General features: G+C 41.9%; 2 protein-coding genes and 1 long non-coding RNA gene across 4 annotated transcripts; 2 read left to right on the top strand and 1 right to left on the bottom strand.

Moving 5' to 3' along the window:
- The first annotated feature begins 986 nt into the window (after positions 1-986).
- LOC110052141 (uncharacterized) lies at positions 987-12,490 on the top strand. Its single transcript, XM_020758271.2, has 8 exons — positions 987-1,404; positions 3,273-3,408; positions 4,736-4,956; positions 6,494-7,046; positions 8,558-9,047; positions 9,616-9,794; positions 10,117-10,175; positions 10,719-12,490. Exons 1-8 carry the CDS (start codon positions 1,046-1,048, stop codon positions 11,122-11,124), a joined length of 2,403 nt encoding a protein of 800 aa, XP_020613930.1. The 5' UTR covers positions 987-1,045; the 3' UTR covers positions 11,125-12,490.
- Positions 12,491-13,138: 648 nt separating this feature from the next.
- LOC110051930 (uncharacterized) lies at positions 13,139-20,291 on the top strand. Its single transcript, XM_020758041.2, has 8 exons — positions 13,139-13,259; positions 14,120-14,258; positions 14,480-14,539; positions 14,949-14,993; positions 15,157-15,195; positions 15,642-16,184; positions 16,809-16,903; positions 17,225-20,291. The coding sequence occupies exons 1-8, from the start codon at positions 13,249-13,251 to the stop codon at positions 17,340-17,342; spliced, it is 1,050 nt and encodes a 349-aa protein (XP_020613700.2). The 5' UTR covers positions 13,139-13,248; the 3' UTR covers positions 17,343-20,291.
- Positions 15,548-21,639, bottom strand: LOC110051931 (uncharacterized). 2 transcript variants are annotated; one of them, XR_016204376.1, is made up of 3 exons: positions 21,519-21,639; positions 20,610-20,653; positions 15,548-16,155 (listed from the first exon to the last, which is right to left on the bottom strand). It is a non-coding gene; the product is annotated as an uncharacterized LOC110051931 (long non-coding RNA). The 2 variants fall into 2 exon arrangements; XR_002296997.2 differs by lacking the exon at positions 21,519-21,639 and adding an exon at positions 21,422-21,512.
- Between the last annotated feature and the right edge of the window lie 33 nt (positions 21,640-21,672).

Genomic DNA, 21,672 nt, shown 5'->3' with positions numbered 1-21,672 from the left:
TATTCCTATGGTTATTAGCACGAGCTTTAGATGGTAGAGTTGATAACCCACGCTCAACAATGACTCAGGGTATGATAGATTCTGAGGGACTCTGATTGTTAAATGTCCAGCAAAGAGAGAGGTTGCATTCGCACAACGGAGAATATATTTTACTTTCCTTTCCTTTTCACCTCTTTCAAGGTTGATTGGTGACTTGGTGTTGTTCTCTTGTTGTCACAGATCTCTCCTTGCTGTTGGCAAACGCGTGTAGGTAATAGCGTGACGTGATATATTGAAGGGAAAAAAGTCACAGGAAATCATGGTGGGTCACAAGTGTTGTGATCGATATACCACCTTGCAAGTTTCTTAACTTCACCATGTAACTTGTTCTTTCCCATTTTTCCTCGCGTTTTTTCTCGCCCCGTTAGTACCCGGTTCACACCTGCAACTCACGGGGGTGCTCCCAGAAAAATTGGGTTAAAGTGTGCGGCCCGCTTCCCAAAACCCTTACCCTCTTTATGACCAAAATCTGCGATTTTCCCTACCCTATTTATGACCTGACAAAAAATTGGATTCCCTATTTACGACCGTTGCGGCTGGCACAGTTGCCCTAAACGTAGTTTATGAAGGGCTTTCGTTGCATGTTGATGGTCTTGTCGATAAAGATTGAAAAGAAGCTCTTTCTAAAAAACATGCCCAATTCAAGAGTAGAGTGCAAAACCCATACACTATTTATGACCAAAAAATCGATGCCTTTTTTATGACCAAAACGGCGGAAAACCATACACTTTGGGGCCGCACATACCTATATAGCCCATACATAGGAGTACCCCTCCCCCTCCCCCCCACTCCCCGTAGGCTTGCTGATTGTGGACACACATCGACTTGGGTTGCGTCCAATCACGGGTTAAAAACGAGAATAACCCGAGAGATATCTTACGTAAATGACCCAGACAGTGATAGACAGTCAGTTACCTCTGTTGACATGACCTTGTCATTTGTAGTGTCAATTTCACTTTAGTACTACACGTCTACAAAGCGATTGTAGTCTCTCATAACATCAGAAATGGCAGCACAGCTGCACCACAACAGACGCTTAAAAGACAGAGCAATTTGTAGCGACTCAGTCTTGTTACTACTCGGCTTGCTCTTCGCCTTGATTGGTGTAGTGTTGGTAATTATTGGCGCTGTGAAGCTACATGCAGCAAATGAAAAATGCGGCCAAGTCGAACCGTCTTCCGTTGCGAAGAAGCGCGTGTCCGTTGCTTCGTCGCAGCTTTGTCGTTTCTCTGATGAGGCGGTTCGCGTTGGATTGCCAGCTTTACTGGAAGAAGTGAAAACCGCTTATTTTACTCACAATCCTAACAATGTGGCGTGGAATCCTGACCTGATAGGACAAGAAATGACCGAATATGTGAAGACAAGGTAATACCCCGGGTAATACAAGGTGTGAGGACGATGTTTTCATGCGCTGTTCAGTACGTTTGTTAAATGACCTTGAATCGTATTAGGTTCAGAGTCAAATAAGACAATGCGCTGTGGAAAGTAACGATCGTTTCAGAAGTGCTTCACTTTCTGTTGTTAGCGAGATGACAGACATCAGAGAGCTTGAATTTCATTTCTGTAGTCGACTCATTTTATTATTTGATGATGTCAAGGTTGTTAATGTCACTAATGTTTTTTTTTGTGGCTGAAAATTCCACGCATGTCCTGTTCACGACGCTTTAAAGGTGATTAATAAGAACTGTCTCCGGGACGAGACTGACGATAAAATTCTGTCGCGGATTTAAGCTTCCAGTAATAAGATTCTATCGCATTAACTGATAGGAAGCTTTGTTCTCAAGAGGAAAAAATAGAGCTCTGTAAAAACAGATAAAAAGGTTGAAAAGCTGAGCGCTGAAAAACGGCTTACAGTTAGGTGGAAGTGTTATGTAACAGGAGAATGGAGAATACAAAGGTTTATGTTATCATATATACTGAATTCCAGTTCAGCTGCTTCCTGCGCATGTGATTTGAGCGCGATTCGAGACTAAACCTTAAAAGGCTACCTTATCATCACTTATTTTCGCGAGACTTAATTTTCGCGTTTAAAAAAATTCGCGAAATTGAAGTCCCCGGCGCGAAAAAAAGGTACCGAGAAAATTAAAGACGCGAAATTTAGTGCCCATTATAAAATCCTTTATTTAAGTTTTCAGTCTGCTGTGAGTTTACAAGTAGAAGGGCTCAAATTTCAGTTCAACGCATGTCCTTATTCCTCATCATCTGACTGATCTTGCCGAATTAGTTCCTGTAACACTTCCTCAGTACAGTCGTTAAATTTGCCATCGGCATCTGGCTCCCTATAGTTCTCAGTGATCAGCTGCTTGAGCCTCTTCATGATAGCTTCATTCTTTTCAAAAGAATAAAATACAGAAATGGAAGTTTACCAACGAGCACCAGTTACTTGATTCGCGAAATTCAATTTCCTTGAAAAACGGTGATTCGTCAAAATCGCGAAATTTAAGTCCCGCGAAACATTTCGATTCCAAATTCGCGAAATTATAGTCGCGCGAAAATAAGTGATAATAAGGTAGATGATTCATTCATTTCGCGCGCTTGACACGCTTGGCGTCAGGGGCCCAGTAAGCCCCGGAGGGGGGCTCCCAAATAAAAAGGACGGGGTTGCTCGTCGTGAGTTAAAAAGGCAGTCCCGGGTTTGGTACCTCTTACGGTTTTTCATCCTCAAAAAGTCCACAGCGTGAGCTTTTGCGGTGCCTTTTAGGGTATTGAGCTGAAAAAAGCTGTATGACAGGAAATGATATGTTGTTTTAGAATTGGTAACTCTTTGGGGGTGAACAAAATTTCAAGCCACGCTCACAAAACAGGATCTTGGTACCTCTTAGGTTTTCTTTTCGAAATTTCCGACGAGCACCCCCGTTTTTTATGCGAGAGTCCCCCCCGCCCCCGGACAGTAGTCCTCAGTCCGCAAGATCTAAAACCTTGGACAGAAGTTACAGGAAAGTTGAGAGAAATTGAAAAATACCTACAATTGCCAAAACATTGTTAAATGCAATGCTTGCAATGTTATTTTGCAGGATAATACTGACAGGAATAGCTTATCCGATGGTTTTCAGACCAAAACAACATGGAATGGGGTTAGGGGAGGGGGGCGACTTTGATTGTCTGTATCAACAGTTTCGTCCAGGGTACGGTTAGGAGCAATTTTCCGCTCTTTTCGATGCCTAAAAGGCCAATTATTTTCGCAATGTCGCCGATGTTAAGTGCGTAATTCATCAATTGCTTTCTCTTCATAGATATTTCCCCTACGATCCTTCCCCAGAGGCTCTTAAACGGAAAACGGACGCGGCGTTAGCGCTCTTGGAAAAACTGAATAACGTTAAAGTAGACGAGAGGAAACTCAAGGCGCGAGAGGGAAAAGCCTTATGGCAGGTGAGCATGGAACCGCTGACCGTGGTCATCTTGTCTTGTTGCCCGGGGCATACTCCCTATGAGGGCCTATACAGGGACTGAGGCTCCGGATGAAAGGGGTACCCTTTTCAGGCTTCAGGTTTATAAAAGGGTGGACATTCACAAGTTGAGCTATATGGAAAGGTAGCGAAATCAGTCACGCACCTTATGCCTTTATCATTTAAGTTATTAAGCAATACCTGAAAATGACGTGAAGATTTCCTTTTTTGGCGATTTATTCATAATACGGGCCAGTTATGAAAGTATGTGAAAGCGGTACCTTTATTCAATTAAATGTGCTCTAAAGGGGTCCCTTTTTTGTCAAAATGGTATACAAAAGGGTAAGGGGTGGACCTCGGGGCGGAGCCTTCCCATGAAGAACTTTGTAGAGTACCCCCGGTCTTGTTGTAACTATGAAAAAGTCAAAACTACTACGGTTGATTGCCATTATCTCGAAACCTCAAGGGAAACAAAGAAAAGTTCAAGACAACAGGAGTTCGGGATTACGGGGAGTTCGAGAATCGAGTTAACGGAGTTCTAGATAACGAGGGTCTACTTTGCGTTAAAAAAGAAGATATTAAATTTCATATCCCAGAGCGGATTTGATTCTTTGTTTTAAACTTAATAAGACGGGCTGCTGGAACTGAACGCATTTTATTTTACGCTAGTACTTAGGTAAATGGAGGGCATAAAGATACGTTTGTTCTTTTATGCGGCGAGTGTAAAATCAGCACGAATTATCAGACGCAGTAAGCGTTTTGATTGCCTCTCAGTGCTTCGTTTAAGACGTAGTTGAGCTGATCACGATTTCGTCTAAACACATAATCCGTTTTGGTCTCACCTTTGAACTTCTGTACTGACAAAACCTGCTCAAGTTTGGCTAGGTAGAATATGTTGAAAAAGGGTAATTTATTGAAAAAAAATGATTCTACAGTTCAATGAAAGAATTAAAACCTCTCTGGCGATTGAAAGGTAGCTTCATTAAAGGAACTCAGTCACGGTATTTTCAGTTATTTGGGCCACGTACAAAATTATCTTTAAATTGAAGGAAACCTGAAAATAGTAGTTTACTAAGATAGAAACACACTAAAGAAATACTGATAAACCATACAGAAACAAGGATGATCGAGGATGAAGAAGATCAACACGGATTACAAACGACGAACTTGAAAAAAGCTAGGCTAAACTTTTCAAGACGCACAAACCGTGAAGTAGCTCCTTTAAATATTACAAAACAGGACCTTTCAGCCATCTTGCGAAACGGAAGGCGATACATAAGAAGTTTTTTCTCTTATTGTCATTCCAACAGGCAAAGCATTTCCTACGTCACGTGTTCGATTCGCCATTTGACATCAACTATTACGCAGGTGATTGGATGATGGGTCCAAACTACTTCTGCTGGCAGCCAATCTGCTACGTGACTTATGACATCAATTCTTTCGCGTGGCAAGTGAAGCCTCGTTCCTACGAGGATCTACAATTTGTGATTGACACCATTATGAAACACAAGGACACGTTTGATCGTTACAGGTTTGTGGCGGTTTAGTTTGGCAAGAAGGGAGGGGAGGGTAATATCCTCTTCCTGGTTAAAGGCTGGTTTTCACTAGCGACGGAGTCGGAGTCGTAAGAGAACTTATGACCAAGTGAAAATCAAAAATATGAGTCATAAGCGGAGTCATAAGCTCGTTGGAAAAATAAGAACGCTCCCATTTCTTCCGATTTTGTTTAAGACTCCGCCGCTTACGATCCGGTGTGAACTAGGATGTCGGAGTCGGAAGCAGAAGCGGAAGAACCAACCAATCACAAGGCCCAGAAGTGAGCATTGTAATTGGTTTACTTGTCCGTTTCAACTTCAGACTCCGACAATCTTATTTCCAGCAGATCACAGCGAGAGAGTCAAAAGCGGAATGGGTGTTCTGCTTCCGACTCCGTTGGTTTGATTTTCACTAGATCATATTGCTCTACGCTTCTTATTACGACTCCGTCGCTAGTGAAAAACCAGCCTTAAGGATTTTCGTCTGGAAATAGCAGCCAAAGAGGCATAATGTCTTGTTAGAAATAAGACAGTTCCCCGGTACAAGTATATTGTGAATAATTTTTTTAGAAATTTCTGCAATAGAATCTTTGATGAACGACAACTGGCCACAAGTCGTTCTAAAACTTTATGCTTTCACGGTCATCGTTATATCACGCGCTGTGATTGGTCAATTTTACTGCTCGCGAAATTCGAATTCGACTGTAACATTATGTTTCCTTTCTCTTAAACACGACATGTGGCCAACGTGTTACCAACTTGGGCTGGGTTGTTCGAAAGCCGGTTTACTGTAATCCAGGTTTAAAAGTTAGCCGAAGTATTCATTTTTCTTTTATAAAAATGTTTTTCACTGCTTATGTTTTCTGTAGTTTGGGATTATTCAAACTCAAAACTGAAGAACAAATAATATGAACAGAAAACCTCACCGAAAAGTTACAAAATGACATCAAAATTCTCACTAATTCTGGGTTAGTTTAATCGGGCTTCGAACAACCCGGCCCAACTGTTTTTCGCATTCCGTACATCAGTCAAGAAAAGTACTACTGTCCACCGGTAAATAGGGTGCTGCCCCCTTCACTGACTAGACTGCTAGCTGCAAATGGTAAGGCCCGGCTTTTACGGTGCAACAGATCCAATTTATTGGTTGTTACGTTAGACAGACTATGATACATGTAGAGGTTTAACAACAGTGCATTAGTGCATGGTCAACTAGTGTGCTAGGAAAAATTCCCTTTATAAGAGGAAACCTGATCCCTTCCGAAGGCAGAGCCAGGCACCAAACAAGTTGAGGGAGAAATGTTACAATACTACATTGACACATGCTAGCAACGCTAGGCCAGAATGATTCTAGAAATGATTGGTAAAATCTTCTGATACTGCTATGACTAAAGTCAAAACTTCGGTGAACCGTGAAAGGAAAAGCTTGGATCTGTTTCGAGCAGTATATATGAACTACGAACTCGATTAATGAGGTCGAGTGATTGATTGATTGATTGATTGATAGGCTCAATGCTTTTGATTTGTTATTAACAGAGATAATATTGCCCTGGGAGTCAAAGCCGGCATGGTTCGTTCGTCAATTGACTGTAAAGCGGGTCTTGATGCTTTTAAAGAGGAATATCCTGAAATAGCAAAGGCGAATGACTCAATGGGGGTACTGGGGGAGTGGTCCGCCTCACTCTACCTTAAACCTGCTTATCTAGCCAACTTAGATTCAGGAGTGAACGCGCGGTGGCGAATTGAACACTCAGGCCAGAGTGCAAGAGACGCCATTAGAGAGGCCTTAGTGAAAGGTTTTGGAGAACCCGTACTGAACCTTATTCATTACCTTGAGTACGAACACAGTCGTCACTGTTTACCTGAAACAGTTGCCAGCGGTCTTGCTAATTTGCCCGTGGACTATGTGTACACGGACGGTGTCCCGGATTTGGGGAATAGGACGACAAAGGTTCTACCCGGTACTGAAAAGGCGTTGCGTGGCACTGACACTTATCGCATAATTTTATCGTACTTCACAACGTTTGATATTTCCCCTGAAGATATCAATCAAGAGGGAAATAAGCAACTCAGTATCTACATGCCACAGGTAGGCTTTGTTTCCCCGTGACATTATTAATAGTTTAGAGTGCAGATAATAACCTTCACTTTGAATATGTTTTTCTTTCCGCCCCTCGCACCAAACACGCCTATGAAATCCAGGAAGCAAAACATCTGCCGATAATAAAGAACACACAAATACAGTGGAACGCGCTATACGGTCATCTCGTTATTACGGCCACATTTTTTGTCCCCGCGAAACACCCATACATTCTGTTATAAGAAAACTCCGTTAATGCGGCCACGCCGTTAATATGGCCAACGGCAACATTCTGAAATCCCAACCTGTATAATCCTCTATAATTTTACTCCGTTTACGGCCACTCAAACCAGCTGTTTTCGTTTTTCACTGATGATATTGTAAGTTCTGATTGACGTTTCCATTTTTTTTGTAAAATTATATCTGCATTCCTGATGTTTATTAAAAAACAGTTGTGTCAAAGTGCAGTTGTGATCTGTTAAGTCAGCTAAGATCAGACGTCACTCAATTTGGACCGGTCATGAAATTTGACCCTATCTCGTTAATACGGCCAAATGTTCATGGCCCGTAGGAGACCGAATTAACAGGCTTCCACTCTCTAAGCTTATCCACTAAGCCGTACATGATTAAAGCTTAAAGAAACACTGTTATTTCTTCTGATCATAGACTCCCTGCCGAGGGAGCTTAAAGTATATAATCTTAGTATTGTCTTAGCCTATGACCTCATTGAAGATAGACCGCGAGCAGTCTCTCTTTTGCTCCAAAATCCGCGGGGAAGAACGCAAAACTTGAGCGAGCAAGCACGATATTCGCGGTTCGCGCGCGGCTGAATAGGAGTGTGTATGATCCAGTCCATATATAAACGAAGACCTTTTCAGGACGTTAAATACTCTTCGATTAAGTCATATATTTGTCAATTATTCCACAAGCGCGTGTTGGGTATGAGTTGGCTATAACCATCTCATATCCAGCCAACAAGCGCGAGTGGAATAATTGTTTTATTAAAAACGCCCCCAAATATAGAAAACTAAAATAAGATAAAAATAAAAAACGCCCAAAAAGATAACGCGTACACTTACCATATTTGTAGAGCATGGTATAATGGCTCATATATACCATGATGGCTAAACAAATGAAAACTCTTGAATTGCATCATCCAATGATCCATTTTACGTACGATTTTACGTACAAGCACAAATTGGCGCAACAGACGTATTTTAGAAGCATGGGAAATTAACACTTGTATGGATCCGCTGAACCGCGGTGATGGCATGCATTTACCGCACGAATTTTAAATTTAGCCCTAAGGGACAGGACATAATTAGCTCCGATTTGTTGATTTGCATAGTATAAGAACGTGCCTTTTTACAAATTCCTTGTCACTTTCCCCTGATGAAGGCTGAAGTTTAGCCGAAACGTTGGGACTTTTACAAAAAATTTTTACTAACATTTTTACATTTTTTAAACCAGAGTAACGTTTTTCAATCATGTACTATTTTTTTGTTGTCTTGTTACGTTAGGTGTATAAAATTGCAAAGCTTTTGACTCGCATAAATAAGAGATCTAAAGCAGTGGAAGCTTTTAAGCTTCAATTGGATGCAGCTGACCAGTGGCACAACACGGCTCCATTCCCAGTTAATGAGAGCGACGAGCTTGCGTACAAAGCGTGCCACGATCCAGCCTCTGCCAAGATTCATTGCCCGCAGCGCTGGGCGGCCGTGGAGAAATGGAGCGAGTACATTGAAACTGTGATGAGCATGATTTATCCGAAGATCCAATCCATGTTTTACTTTACTGGTCCCAAGGCTACCGCGGCCAACTGCCCAATACAAATGTTACCCCACTACAACCCGTCCAATGGCGCCATGTTCTTTCGTCCCAGCAGAGGAAACTGTACCACTCCCAGTTATTTTGGTCTTCCTTTTTTTCTGAAGAGGTATGGGCCAAAGTTCCAGGAATGGTCTGTAATCGGGCACGAGTCGAGGCCTGGGCACCACACTCAGATGCAAGGTATTAGATTTCCATATGTTCGTATATTAACCGTTAAAGTCATCCGCGAACGATAAAGCGTTCCGGAAATATTAGGTGCTTTCCATTATGCCAAAGATTCCGGAAATTCCGTTCGGATGTCAAATGGAAAGGTCAGTTTCGGTTCCTTCTGACCGAAGTGTTCGGAACCACCTCTGGAGGTGGTCCACTTTGATCGGTCGGACGGAAATTTGCCGTTCCATTTTGACAAACTGGTTCATTGCCCTACTTCTCTTCACTTATGTAGGGAGTTCGGAAAAGGGATTAAAATGGTAAGAGCCATTCCTCTTGGTTGGCCCGGTTTGTTCGGAAAATGTCATTTCATTCTCCTGGGGTATTTCCACTGGTCTCGTACCGGTCGGTCTGGCATAACGGAAAGCAACCATTGTATCCACTAAAGGTTCCTCGTTTGCAGGCACGCAACAATTATTGTGGACACCAATTTTTGTGGAGTCATGATGAATTGTGCGCTCAATTACGAGACGTGTACGCCAGCCGGCGGTGCGCTTTTAGTTTGTCATTTTATTCTTTTGTGTTTCTTGATTAACAGGATTGATAGAACATTTTCGAGACAAGTGCGGCGGAGTTCCGCGGTGGCTTGATAAGAAAACCTCGTACATAGCGTTCCAGGAGGGCTGGGCTCTATACGCGGAGAGTCCTCTGCTCGCCCAAGACGCTAATCTTTATGAACAGAACTATCTACAGCTGTATGGCATGTTTAAATGGCAGGTTTGTGTGATTAGCAAAGAGGATATCTGACTATTATCACAGAACAAACAACAGCTGTCGTTTTCGACAAATCATTCCGATATTCTTGTCGTTTGGTTTAAAATTGGGAAAATACGTCAGGTTTTCTGAAAAGCCTTTCGCGATGCCTCATTGAGCTCTGACCGCATGGCTGTTCCCAGGATTGACTCGGAAAATTGCCCTTCAAAACAGCTCACTTACTCACTCAGTTCTCTTCGTGTCCCTGGGCACATTTAAGACCATCCTTCAAAACAATGTTACTTTACAATGTGGCAGATTTTGACACGTGTCATTTCGTGTTAAGGTATGGCGGGCTGTGAGATTGGTAGTGGACACCGGCCTTCATTACAGAGGAATGACAAGGTGAACAAAGTTCTGTTGGTTATTGTAGACAAGTTAGCTATAACAAGTGTACCCATCTGAACGGACAGAAGGATAAGGAGAGACATAACAGGTTCACTGTATGCCCATCGCCGCATTCTCAGCAAGTTCAAAGGCTTCATGGTGAATTAATTAATTAATATCGACTTCAGACAAACCACTTAGATAGACTGCAAAACGTTAAGTCCGTTTTTACTTTTTTCATTCGCTCAGTTAACTCGCGTTAAAATATGGACTGTTTTTCCGTGTTAGGCGCGGTGGCCTCATGGTTAGTGTGCTCGCCTCCGGATCGAGCGGTCTGGGTTCGAGCCTGGCCGGGGACACTGTGTTGTGTTCTTGGGCAAGACACTTTACTGTCACAGTGCTTCTCTCCACCCAGGTGTGCAAATGGGTACCGGCGAATTTAAGAATATATTTTAAGAATGATTTTTGGTTTCACGTCATAAACAAATCGTTTTAAAATTCGCAAATTTCACGCTGTTATTCTTAACGTTGATAAGACGTAACAAATTGCTTTCTTATCAGGTCAGAAGCACTCAAAAAGTTTGAAGACTATACATGGGATACTACAGACTTTGCAGTGAAGGAAGTGACTCGATACCAGAGCGTTCCCGGCCAAGCTACAGCCTACATGTTGGGGAAACTGAAACTAGTAAGCATGCGCAAACAGGTGGAGAAGGCAATGGGCAAGTCGTTCAGTTTACCGGAGTTTCATTATCAACTTCTCAGCCAGGGATCTGCTCCTCTGGGCTATCTTCAAAGTCACATTGACAAATTCATAGATTGCTATACGAGAAAAATAGACCAAGAACTTTGTTCCGATATCTTAAAGTACACTGAAGGACGGGAAGACGAGGAAAGGACATCACAAAAAGATTTAGACCTTGAGGAAAATCTTCCACCGAGCCCTCCCAAGAGAAGTTTTATCTAACAGCGATTGTAAGATGGAACTTTGCGCTCAACTACATAGATAAACACTCACATAACTTGCAACGTTTTGAACTGTCTTGGAACACCCATGCACGGGGTAAGGGATATATCTTTGTTTAATGATTAACTTACGTCAGCGTCGACCATAGCAAGCGCATGCGCCAGATGTATGTCACGTGATCGCTTGTTCATGCTATCTGGGCCCTAGCTTTCTCTTCTGTTTTCTCGGTAACAATATGTTAGTATATAAGCTGTTTATCTTCAATTTCTTGTCTCGTAACTTTGCACTCCTTTTCTTCATCAAGTAACAGTCCATAACGTTTTACAGACAACGAACACGTTTAATTGCTAAAACATGTTACGGTTCAAGAAATTGTGCCAGAGAGAATGATTCATACGGATTCTCTCAAATTATCGCCAGTCATTGGCCTCAAGTATACTTGTTTTAGCATGATTTGCAGTGTAAAACGGATGAATGAATGAAAGACTTTATTTAAGTGTCGATGGTATTTAGCTTAAAAAAACTAATTGGTAGACTACGAGTAGTCCCTCTTCCGCTTAGTCCGTCGCGCGTGACGTTCTTCTCGCCCCCAGGATCTCGCGCGGCCATTCTTCTCGCCCCCAGGATTTCGCGAGGCCACTTTTTTCTCGCGGTTTTCTTTCGCGTCACGCACGACGGACTAAGCGAAAGAGTGACTACTCTTAGTCTAACTAATTGGGGACACTATTTACATATTAAAATATACCTTAGCTACATAAAGATAAAATTATTTACAATTTAATTCGAAACAAAGATCCTTAATAGATGAAAGATAAAACGCTTAATAGAAGATAACAGACGGATTTCCGGGGCGCTATATGAACTTGAAGGTAAATTTCACGTTTTCCCACTTTTATCACTCTAGTGGGAGGCAGCGTGGCCGAGTGGTTAATGCGCAGGATTTCAAATCCGGAGGTTGCCGGTTCAAGTCCTGCTCTGACCACTAAGTTTAAGTTGTTTCTCGGAAGACCCTAGTTCAACTCCTCGGTCGTGCTTGTAAATAGCCAACTGGTCTGCCTCCTGCCAGTTGGGATTTTTAAGCCAATAATGTGGATATATTTGTTTCTTTCAGTTTAAGTAGCATGCCTGTGATCTAGCTAGGTATAGCTAAGCACATTGACCACCATAAACAACAACATTTGAACATTTTTTATTCCTGGAAAAAAATATTTGAAGTAATCCACATTCTCTTATGCTCTTTTCCTACCTTTTCTCTAAAACTTCTTTGTAACTACTTTTCAGGGAGATGGTGAGTTTTAATTTCAATTTTGTTCACGCTTACGAATCATAAGACATTTTAATAAAATCTGCAGACATTTTAATAAAATTTTAATAGACGTGATTCTATCTTAGATTTAGCCAATTTTATTTGTAGAACGTAACTGGTTCGCAGCTTGCAACTCAGCAAGTTCAACTTGTGACGTCTTTGTATCGCAAATTTTCCGTTACGCCATTTCGTATGCATCCCAGTGCACGTGTAACGCCTCTTGATGACGCATAATACAGTCGTTGCAACGTTGCCGCTGGCCTCAGAGTCCTTGGACCGTCTGATCTGAGAATCAAACAACGTTGTCACAATCATCGCAAAAAGTCGAACACTACGTGCATCGCTTGCCTCAATAAAACCGTTGCGAGACTCTTTTTTGCCTGCGACAAGGATTGCCTAGTGACGTGTAACAGCGCTGGAACCGCGACAGCGTTTTGCAAGGCACGTTACAGGGACCTAAATTGGAGGGAAGAGGAGGGGGACAAAAGGCGTACAATTTCTTCTGCATATTCTGTGTCGTTAATGGAATTGCGAGTTCCCCACTTCATCCTTTTTCGCGGAACCAAAGTTTTTTTTCAGAAATGTTTGTCCTGAGTTTTAATGATTTCATATTTGTGTCTTAAATGCCATTTTGAGTTCACTTGACTGTGAGAACCAAGTACAATCTCAAAAAATCAAAACGAGGCTATCATTCATTCATTTGAAGTTTAGGCCCACGTGACTGTCAGTGATCTAAAATCTTGACAGATCAAAACAAAGTTTTTTCGGGCATTTTCTCGTTTGTTTCTTATTTCTTGGGCTTCTGTCTATTGCTTCCCATGATTGGAAGGTAAGTAACAAGGAATGTCTGTGTGAAACCCGACATATTGTAACGAAACGATAAAAGCAACCTAACCCATATCTAAGCTTATTTCATTTTACTGATCTCTTGAGGAGACTTTTGCAAGTGGTTCAATTGAAATTTACGCTTTCAAAAACCAGTCTACGGCCCATATGAGGCCTACTCCGAAAACTCTATCTCGATCGAAGCTAATGTTTTGTAAATCTGAAAACATTTCCAATTGAATAACTATTATCGTCCGAGTCATTTGTTTTGAGAACAAATTAATCTTATTTTTAAATTAAGCGTAAAATGATCGAAATGGTTTAAGTTAACATAACTAAGGAACTGCCTTTGCTCCACAGACTAAAAATAGTTAAAATGAATCTTTTTCACTAACTAAAGCAAACGATATCTATTTTTGTCCTTGCTTTCCGTGTAACAGTATTCCGCCATATTTATTTTGCTCTCAAAATCCACCAGCCTACCACCTGCTAGTTGATTTGTTTGTGGCGGGAAAGGTCACGTGACTGGTGTGGGCTGCCGCTTTAGTGTAGCACTGACGGCGCAAAGAGCGAAATCAGAGTCCTTTGATAATCCAACTATTCAATGCTACGAAACAAAAGAATGAAAACTTTTTGCATTTTACAGTTTACAGACGGATATCACAGTTGTCAGGTGTGTTAGCTTCGTAAGAAAGTCTTTTAAAGGTATTTTGAAAATAAAACGTGTGGAAAAACTGGCAAACAAATCAGTGAAACGGTCGAAGGGATAGGTTACTTCTATCAATGTTTAGGTTAAATAGCTCCAAAGGTAAAGGCGTAGCAACCTCTAGCCGTTCAGTTTTACAATTGAATGTGTTTCGTTAGGACAATGGAACTCGCCTTGCTCCTGGTTCTGGTCAGTGGTATATCGTGCAGAGAGCATGCTCAGCATCTGAAGCATTCACATTTGAAGGATGTGCACCCAGCTAAGAAGTTCAACATCGTGGCTCATTCCAGGAACGAGGTATTTGCACCCTCACCCCAGACCCCTGCTAGGACCTTTTCTTGTACCCAGAGCCCACGCTCTACTTGCAGCGTTTGTTCACCTGACCCAAAAAGCGCGGGTTATGAATGGGATTGGTCGTTTTGAATTGTCAAGAAATCGATCATGATATTTACAGAATATCACCAAAATGTACTTCTTCGACATTTAATACCATGCTAGGATTCGTTTGTTTTATTTAGGACAACATGGTGGTCGTGTTGAAGGGAAGGGATGGATCAAGCGGACAAAACGGTACGCAGGTATGTCATCTCCTGCTACTTTTGAAATACAATTCACACGTGCTACATTCAGGGAGGGAGGCGCGTTGGCCTCACGGTTAGTGCGCTCGTCTCGGGATCGAGCGGTCCGGGCTCGAGCCCTGGCCAAGGACATTGTGTTGTGTTCTTGGGCAAGACACTTTACTCTCTCAGTGCCTCTCTTTATCCAGGTGCAGAAATGGGTACCGGCGAATTTAATGCTGGGGGTAACCATGCCACTGACTTGCATCCCATCCAGGGGGAAGTAGAAATACTCCTAGTCACTTCATTTCACTGAAACTGGAGATAAGCGCCGGCCTGATGGGCTGTTCGGATGTGCAGACTTTACATTAAGGGCAAGTCTCGAATTCATTTCCTGTTAGCAACGGAAACGTTTGCTTTTGTTTTCTAGGGCGACCCCGGTTTACCAGGTCAGCGTGGCCCACCGGGAGTACCGGTAAGTTGTTTCAGTCACCAGTTGTCTTACCGGGAAAGTCCTGGAAATTACGGTGCTGTTTTTCAGTTGTGATCAGTTGTCATCGGTTAAAGGTAGAAAGCGTTTCGAAAAATTTTCAGCCCGGCGATTATTTAGTAATAACTTAAATTTTCTAATTATGTAGGGTTCTAAAGGAACACCGGGAGTATGTACCAAAGAGCAGGTAAATAAGTTTCCTATTTTACAACTGATTCAGGACTGATTTTATAAGATGTGATTTCTGACAGCTTTGCTGGCAGTGTATTTTACTACTGCGGGCAGCTTTGCTAGCAGTGTTATGATGTATAGATCAAAAATAAAAACAGAGTAAACCTGTCATGTAGTGGATGAAGTTGAAAAGCTCCATTGCAAAGTGTAGTGCACGCACGCATGAGCAGTATTTTCAATTTTTCGCATTTGATTTTCTTAGTGTTTGTGTTGACAAGCTAAGCGCATCTCCGTAGGAAAGCTTAACACACTGACCACTATTACTAAACTGATTGAGTGATTGATTGATTGATTGATTGATTAACTGATTAATGATTATAAAAGCGAACTTTTTATTCAGCACAAGAGATTGGAACTTGAAATAGCTGACACACTCCGTTTCTTTCATTGTTTTATGTCCAGTGTGAATCAAATGAACTAAAACTTCTGATTCAGCGTTTAAATGCGCTTGAAAAGTACGTCAAGGACAAGCAGAATCAAACTGGCGGGGAGCCATGTATTAAACCCACACCCCAAGTCACGCCTGGCACTACAAAGATCTGTCCAACAACACCCACACCTTTAGCACCAACCACTCCAACTCAGAAGCCATATCCAGCCCTTCCCCAGCCCCCTGCGGTTGCTGCCCCTGTCCCTGCTCCTGCTGTTTCCCCCCAATCTCCTGCTCCGGCTCCGGCTCCTGCTCCTACTGCTTCCCCCCAAGCTCCTGCTCCTGCCGCTGGTCAAGTTCAAGCCCCAGGCTCTCCTTCACCGGCGTCCGCGCCTGTTCCAGTGAAACCCCAGACTCCTCCTTCCGTCGTTGTACCAGCGAGTCCCGCCCAGGTCCTTTGGGCCAGTCCCGCGCCGTCACAAGTCCCCATGGCAGTTCCTGTCGGTTTTACTGTCCAGAGCACGGTAGAAGCGCCGGGGACGTTTCCTGGAGGAAATGGTCAGGTTGAGATACAGGTAGGAGAGGTTTCCACTATTCTAACAGTCCATGATAACATCCCTTATTCATGGGGGGGAGGGGGGGGGGGAAGTGGGGGCAGATAGAATGGTGATTTGAACTTCTTGATTGCCTTACTGGCCGGGTTTTCTATTATTGATTTTAGGATCCACAAATGCCTCCTAAGTGAGCAACGGTTCGCAGTGGATCTCGGGTATTAATTAATACTCACATCAATTTTAAAACAGTTATTAGCGAAAAGTCGTGAAATATCACGTGGTACACAAAAAAAACTTACTATATACTGAAGTTAAGAGGCATGATATTTGCTGCGCTCTTGATATTCACTTAACTATCGTGCACCAGGCCTCAGTTTGGCTGGGCTCACAGGCTGAGATGTTATATTTGAACTTTACAGTTTTTCAAACTTGGTTCTTGACTTAGCTCAACTTTTTTTAAATAGTAGAAGCGACAAAGAGGACGGCTTCGAACCCGGAAAAGAGGAGGGAACCCGGAGAATGTCACATTTATTTCACGTTATAAGAGATAAAGCGTTGAGGGTTAGGGTTAGGTTTAGGGTTAGCGCTGTCGTTTTATGTGGCCTTTTCTTTTTGTGAATTTTTTCCCTGTCTTGTTTCCTCCAGGGAGTTGTTACGCCCCAGGTTTCCGTGCAGGGCTACTCGGCAACTCCTGGAACTGTTCAAGCCGCGCAACCTAGCACTACTTTCAAAAAAAGCAGGTATGTTCAACACGTGACAAACGACGCATACCTAAGCCCTACTCTGAGAGATCGAAAAACTGTTATACATGAGTGTAGGTAGCGTGGAATTCCGATTTCTCTAACCCTCGATTTTTTTAACCTCGACGGATAACTCAAACCAAAAGGCGTTTCCCTCTCCTCAGTCGAACACTGTAATTTTACCCCCGATTCTCGAACTACTCGATTTTTCAAACCAGTTATAGTTTTCCTTGGAGGTTAGAAAAATTGGGATTCCATCGTATGCGAGTGGCATATCTGACTGATTACTTATCATCTTATTGCTTCTTGTTTACCATGTAGCATCTCATCAAAAGTTGCTACCAAACCCAAACACGGGCACAAGACGTTCAGTCGTCATACCGCTGACCACCATAAAACGCAGGCTCATAAGCTGCCAGGGAAACCCCGTAACCACTGAAATGACTGCGTAACATCGAATGGAAGGAAAGTCAGTTCACTCCACTTAAACAAAATTCTTGTTAGGAGAGCTTTAGAAAATGTGCAAAGAACGATAGAGAGTATTTTAAATCATTTGTACATTGTTAATTGTCCTATATTTGAAATGATTTTCAGCAGATTATGAACAATAACTCATACATGAACTATGTAGCAGGCTAGAATTCACCAAAACATTTTTCTATACTATGTTGCGATTGGTTGTGAGGGATATCAAGCAAATTTGCGTGCGTTGTGCCACTAAACAGTAAGATTTAACTGCAAAACTAACGGAGAATTTTATTGGGAAACGGGCGGCGTTTCAGCGTTTCACTGAGAAATAATAATCTTATTTTTTTCGTAGCAAATAACAAACAAATAAACACATTTAAAATGCGCACCTGTGAGCACTAAAAATGGGTGTGTTAAAGATATGTTTGAGCTAAGGTGGTCTGCATGCACGGTGCAGCTTCGCGCAATGTTGCACAGCTTTTTGCCCTCGAAACTGTTGTGGCAGCGCACAGCATTGTAGAGAAAGTATCGTTCCATGCTTCTTCAACACTTGGTTGTGTGGAACGGTAAACGTGTGCCCAACTATGCAACGAAAAAAATTAGCCTCGAGATTAAAAAAAAAAGTGATCCTTCGATCTTCCTAGGAAAATCGGGAAGAGGAGTTCTCTTCCCAATTTTTCTGGGAAGATCGAAGGAGACTCTGCTCGCACGGTAGTAAAATGTTCCTCACGCCCACATAACCACTTGTCGTCAGTAAAATGTTGACACCAAGATCATTTAGAATTGAGTTCTGAAGTGCATTATAAAGAGTAGTAAATTTAAACTGACATAGACTAAGCACCACCTAAAAGAATAACAATTAACCCTTGTCAGATATGCATCAAATATTTGCAATTCCAGTTCTAATCCTGTAACTGCTAAAGTCGATTAGAGATAGTTATTGCAGATTATTGAATTAGGCAATACTCCAACGTAAAGTTTCCCATCACGCTGTGCGCGGCAACATAAAATTTCAAATTGTCTTTGCTGATCTCCTGGTTTTCTAAACGGTTTTACTTGGAAGATTTAGTCAAAATATCAATAAGTTTCGTCAGATTGATTGCTATAGAAGATGGTCATTTCCTTGGTTGAGTCCATTTCCCGTGTATGTTACCTAGGGAAGAATATTGAATGAGCGGTCTAGATGGGAAGTGTAAATGGGTCATTTTATGGGTTGGATGACCAGAGGGCTAGAAACTTTACCAGCTAAAGGTTTGGCTATCTTTCATTTAATTGCTCACTAAAAACTTGGCCAGTTATCAACTGACAGTAAATTAGAGCACACCCTCAAGTCATCAAAGGCATCCAAACATCTTTTTCTTTCAACAAAGTTCTTTCATTTTTAGTGCACTCTTAGCTTCTTGTTGGCCTGCGGGAAATCAAATCGACCAAGTTTATTACCTCAAAGTATAAACAATCACTCCGACCCCCCCGGCAAAACTACCGAGAAAAGACGGTCACGGAATGCTAAACCGTAACCTTTGAAAGTTGAAATATCGAAGCTGTGTTGTGTCCAAACCCTGTAGAAGTTGTACACCTGTAGTTGATAAGTTTATATTAGCAGTTTTTAGCCTTACGAGGTTTATGATACGAACACGTATTTTTAGCCATACACAACTACGAAGGCAATGAGAATGTTGCAATTTAAACATGAAACAATGGTAAAGCACGTAGGCGATGAAAAACATGTGTGGTATTGGAAAGGCTTACTGAGTGGCGGTGAGAAAAAACAATCTTAAGAGAACGCACAATCTCGGTCACGGTGAAAGCCATAACGTCGTAATTTACACTTAGCGAGTTTTGTTGGGCGAGGCTAAGATTGCTGGTGACCTTGAGGGTGATTGCTCGTATGAAATTAGTGACAACTTAAAGCTCTAGCTAGTTTAGATCCAGCTTTAACAATTGGCGATATAAATCTTACTCGTTTGTCGGCTGAAAACCTGAACAATCAGTTCCTTATAGGGGGTGGCCATTAAAACCAAAAACCTTCAGTGTTTCCACAAGCGCTGGCAAGTCAAGTAATTCACAATGACAAAGCTTGAGCCCTCTAATATCTTCCCCAGGAAGGCTCAATTTCAAAAAGAATTCACAAGTTTAAGCTTTAAACTAAAATATAACTGACTGTTGACATGTCAGCCTTTAGCACCAATCCATTCGCAATTGTTTCATGCCTAGTTCATTAGTCTAGTTAACTAGATACTCAATACTTTCACTACTGAGGTGGTTACATTTCAAGTTCTTTGGAGAAGCTAGCTTGAAGAAAAATTATTTTTAATTTACAATATGTTGGTCATGATACCATACCATTACCATGAATCTTGGTTTACCCAAACAATTATATTTGTTCAATTTTCCGTCGCTCGGTCTGACTAAGAAAATATCCCTGCGGCATGAACGACCGGAAACTCAGCCGGCTTAGACGGCAAAAAGATTTAACGAAGGTCTCAGTTAACAGTTAAATTTTGGCGATTTCTCAGCTAACAATTAAAGTTTCATTTTTCTCAGCTATCATTTAAAATAGAAACCCCACAAATAAGGAAACCAACCAAAGCGGGGGCACGGTATAAAGTGGACATCGGGAACAGCTTTTTGACTTTCCGCTGCAAAACAGCAACCTGAATAAACCAGCTGAAAAGTTTGCTATTAAAAGCACTCATAAGCAGATGCCGCGTAATTTTTTGGTTTGAAAATCTCTCTTACTTTACTTGTTTATGTTATGATGTACCTCCATTACTTCAGAAGAAATGGAGTAGGTGGGCTTCCCGGGTTAAATTCTCTAGGTCTTGGTTTCAAGTTTCAGAGAACAAAACCACGTGAAACAGTGTAACTGCTGCTTCAAGTGTCCTTTATTCTTTTAATAAACACTGAAAAACGATTGGAATCAGGGCTTAATAGCTGTACCCGAGGAAAGTATGCTCTACGTGTTACACAATATCCAGTGGTCGAGCTTCCGTTGTATGGTTTGCTCTAGCGGATGAACTTGCCAAGCCCTCAAGAATTTTGAAATGGTTATAAATATTGAAGTATGAATTCGCGAGGCAAGCCACGCGCCCACGTTGAATAGAAATACGTAGTGCTATAATTATTAGAGTCGGTCACAAGCAAACTTGCCAATCTTCCAATTCACGAGAAAACGCTAATTGCAACCGCTGCGGCTTTTTAACTGGTACTGCATACTTATTAGACATACGAAACATACCTACTGCATACGTACTACTCAGCGAAACTCAAAGGAACTTGCATCTGCAAAACGACGAAAAAATAATAATAATTGGTATTTAGAAGCAAAATCAGTCCAAGATGAACATGTGCATGTATCAAGGTAATATAGGAGCCCGCGATCTAACGGCCGCTGATTACACTTACGGGTCGATGAAACCACCGGCCAAGATCCCACGAAAGGTTAGTACTCAAAAATCTGAAAATTCCGTTGTTTTAAAACCCCGACAAACACTTAAGAAACTTCCTTTTGAAAACCGCTCTTTAGCTTAATATTGTGCATCTTTCTGTGTGCTGATGTAAGACTGCGTACGTCAGTTGGGTCTGATAGCTAAGAAGTGTCGGCTCTTTTAACGTCTCCCCTCGTCAAATAAAGCCACAAGGGAACTTTATATACAAATCCTCAAGGGCTTGCTTGCGACACTCCTTGAACGGCCGGTAATCTTTAGGTAAATATTTAAAGTTTTCTGAAGGATCCCTCTTAATTTATCAATTGTGTCAAACTCCGTGTCCTTAAGAATGCCTGCGAGGCGATAGATTCGAGCAATTTGGTCACGCACTTGGTGTTTAAATCAAGTCGCGAGCGTTTGTCTGTTGGAACAAAACGTTTTTCCGGCTGTTTATAATATTTCAAGTATTGGCACGCCACCCGAACATTGAAAAGAAAGGGAAAGTAGAAAGTGCCTTCAACGTCAGCGAAGCCCTGCACAGCTAACTTTACAAGAGGCAAAAGCTCGGAATTAGGTGATAAAATGTTCGGAAAGTTAGTCAGAACTTAGCTGATAATTGTACCTTCGTTCGCTGTTGGCCTGGTGCAATTAAGAGACCTTACTGCCTTGGTTTCTTTCTAAAGAATTCTGCAATGAGTCAGGGCATTTACTCCACTTACCGCGATTGAATACAACTGAACTGCGGCGACTTTGTTCTAGAAGTCTTTCCGCGTATGACTTCCGTTAAAAAACAGCGTATTTACTGTGTTCGACCGCGGTGGTTATGTCATCATTGAGTGATCGATTGATAAGACAAACACTTCTCGAAATTCT

This window comes from Orbicella faveolata, unplaced genomic scaffold (assembly GCF_042242905.1).
Source record: "Orbicella faveolata isolate gen_17 unplaced genomic scaffold, um_ofav_v1 contig_47, whole genome shotgun sequence".
In the NCBI taxonomy this organism is placed as follows: domain Eukaryota; kingdom Metazoa; phylum Cnidaria; class Anthozoa; order Scleractinia; family Merulinidae; genus Orbicella; species Orbicella faveolata.
Note: the sequence above shows the minus strand (reverse complement) of the source record. Positions and strands in the feature narration are given on the sequence as shown.

What these genes read in the sequence shown, in the direction of transcription:
- LOC110051930 (XM_020758041.2), top strand. An exon ending in GTGGCCCACCGGGAGTACCG is followed by an intron (nt 14,994 to 15,156) that starts GTAAGTTGTTTC and finishes CTAATTATGTAG; the next exon opens with GGTTCTAAAGGAACACCGGG. An exon ending in ACTACTTTCAAAAAAAGCAG is followed by an intron (nt 16,904 to 17,224) that starts GTATGTTCAACA and finishes TTTACCATGTAG; the next exon opens with CATCTCATCAAAAGTTGCTA.
- LOC110052141 (XM_020758271.2), top strand. Translation starts at nt 1,046, where the DNA reads ATGGCAGCACAGCTGCACCACAACAGACGCTTAAAAGACAGAGCAATT. An exon ending in AGGGAAAAGCCTTATGGCAG is followed by an intron (nt 3,409 to 4,735) that starts GTGAGCATGGAA and finishes TCATTCCAACAG; the next exon opens with GCAAAGCATTTCCTACGTCA. An exon ending in ATGGCATGTTTAAATGGCAG is followed by an intron (nt 9,795 to 10,116) that starts GTTTGTGTGATT and finishes TTTCGTGTTAAG; the next exon opens with GTATGGCGGGCTGTGAGATT.